Consider the following 2,749-nt stretch of genomic DNA (forward strand, 5'->3'; position numbering starts at 1 on the left):
ACACACACACACACACACACACACACACACACACACACACACACACACACACAGAGGAGTGGTGTTATTGCTTTTGTAATAACAACTGGTGTCTTGTAAATAATGGTAAATAAGATTCCAATGAATTTAAGACCATCGTCTACATGCTGTTTTCTCCTTCTTACTCTTAATAACTATTTTGACAGTTTCCAAGGAGGCTGACTTTCGCAATTTAACCATTCATTGGTCTTGCTTGCAGAATAATCTTTAATTATCAATTGAAATCATCATCAGCATCAGCATCATCATTGTCGTTGTTGATGATGATGCTGATGAGTATGGAAATGTATATTTGCTGTCAAAAAAGGGTTTGAATTAATTGACACTCATTCACAGCTACATGCATATAATACACATACACACGTGTGTGTGTGTGTATGTGTGTGTGTGTGTGTGTGTGTGTGCATACATATCCTTTTCATCCTCTTCATCTCTCAATATACTCCCAGTAAACTCTACAAACCATAAATTGCAATTTCTTCCAACTAGAACTGTATTGCTTTTGAAGTTTTGTTGAGTCTCATAGCAGATCCAATACATGTTTCCTACACCTATTATGGTTTTATTATATCTATTATATTATTACTACTATTACAGTTTCTATTCATAGACACACACACACACACACACACACACACACACACACACACACACATGTATGCATGCATTTGCTGCAAATTACTTTTTGCTTTCTTCCACTCTCTCTTACTCTCTTAGGATTTTAAGTAACAAAGTTACTGTAATATTCTTGCATATTATTCTACCAATTACACCACTCAGTGTTGTACAACTGCCACAACAGTAGATATTCTACTCTACTTTAATATATATATATATATATATATTTCATTCTAAATGAAATACATTGACATATAATAAAAACAGTTTATAAACAATATCACTTAATTACAGTTGTTTTTCTCAATAGAAATGCATGGGAAATACGTATCACTTCAATAGCTTGTGTTATGCATACTTCTAATACCATGTATTATATATCTGCTAATATCTTGTGTTATACACACATCTCTAATATCATCTATCATGCACACCTCAAATATTATATACTCCCTAATATGAAAGCTAAAAGGTAAGCATTATACAAGGAGTTTTATAGTAACCTTTAATCTTAAACCTATTCATTTCTCTTTAAAACATTCCCAATATTTGTTCAGGTCTGCAAACAATTTATTCCTTACCAAATTCTTCAATGAATTTGAGATGTATTTAACTGATTACAAAATACGTTTTAAGTGTATTTACTAATCAATTTGTAAATATTATAAAACTCAAACAAAATGTATTCAGAATATACATACATTCATACATACATACATACATACATACATTATATATATATAAATATATATATATATATATATATATATATATATATATATATATATATATATGCACATACATATGTAAGTATGTATTACAAAGGTAAAAAAAAATGTATTTAGATAAAACAATGATAATATTTTTCAGATATTGCTAAAAGTGGAAGCATTTTCCTACCTATAGTGGATGGATAACCAAATATTTTGAACTCATCAGCTAGGATCCTTTCGTATTCTTTTCCTACAACAAGATAAAGAAAAAGAAAAAAAAATAATAGAGCAAAAGTATGACAAAAGGCAGAATAGTTATCAATATTTGAACATTCGGTTGACATTGAAGCTGTAGGTTAGATGTTCTAATTGATGGCCATTAATTTCCAAGTGTTCATGTTTGGATTCCTTAGTGAAGAAAGCTATTTAGAAGCAAAGCAAACAATTTCACTTGAATATCATTAATACATTTGAATCTTTGTGAATAGGAATTACAATAATTAAGAAAGAGTTTTGATTGCTCGGGAGATACGAACCATATAATAAATGTCAAATCTGATCTTTATAGGAACATGAATTGCAAATGATGGTGATATTAAAAAAGGATGTTATTGAAGTGTTAAACAGGTTTATATTTGGTTCATTAAATTGAAGAAATGTTAGTTGACAATTAGAATAACAAACACTAATGGCACACAGAATTTATTCAATCGCCTGTTTTGATTATATAATGGCAATCACAGAATGGTTATTTCTTTTTTTTTATTCCTTCTTCTCTCAATACGAATCTTCTGGTGTCAAGTCAATCATGAGTCAATCAATGGAAGATGACAGATCAAGGTTTCAAACAACCTCATTGCCGTTTATTTTCTCTGCTATTATCGTTTTACTGTTATTTAAATTCAGACTTTTATAAAAGTTTGGCGTGGAGGAGGGAGGAGCATCACTTAATCGTTGGGTGTTCTTTTAACTGTTGATTACATTGAACAGTGAAATAAAAGTAGTTCTGAATGTGACTGAGACAAGTTCAATATGTCGGGTCTCCCAACAGTAAAAGTATTCCAGTTCATGTAGGGGAGTAAAACAACTCAGGTTGACATTTGTTTCAACAATTCAACATAGTCATTCTCTCTCTCTCTCTCTCTCTTTCTCTCTCTCTCTCTCTCTCTCCATCTCTCCCCCTTACTCTATCTCTCCTCTCTCTCTCTCTCTCATATATAAATATATGCATTACATATGCATATATACAACATACGTTACATACATATACATATATATATATATATACACATACATACATATATATATATATATATACACATACATACATATATATATATATATATACACATACATACATATATATATATATATATACA

The 2,749-nt window shown here is 30.0% G+C and overlaps 1 protein-coding gene across 2 annotated transcripts in view; it reads right to left on the reverse strand.

The window, feature by feature from the left end:
- Positions 1-2,749, reverse strand: part of LOC106882968 (dachshund homolog 2) — a 259,194-nt gene that overhangs the window by 79,871 nt on the left and 176,574 nt on the right. For both annotated transcript variants that reach the window (XM_052972295.1, XM_052972294.1), the window contains exon 3: positions 1,558-1,626. In XM_052972295.1, coding sequence (XP_052828255.1) covers positions 1,558-1,626 — 69 coding nt within the window. The remainder of the gene's footprint in view (positions 1-1,557; positions 1,627-2,749) is intronic.

Source organism: Octopus bimaculoides, chromosome 13, assembly GCF_001194135.2.
Source record: "Octopus bimaculoides isolate UCB-OBI-ISO-001 chromosome 13, ASM119413v2, whole genome shotgun sequence".
NCBI classification, from domain to species: Eukaryota; Metazoa; Mollusca; class Cephalopoda; order Octopoda; family Octopodidae; genus Octopus; species Octopus bimaculoides.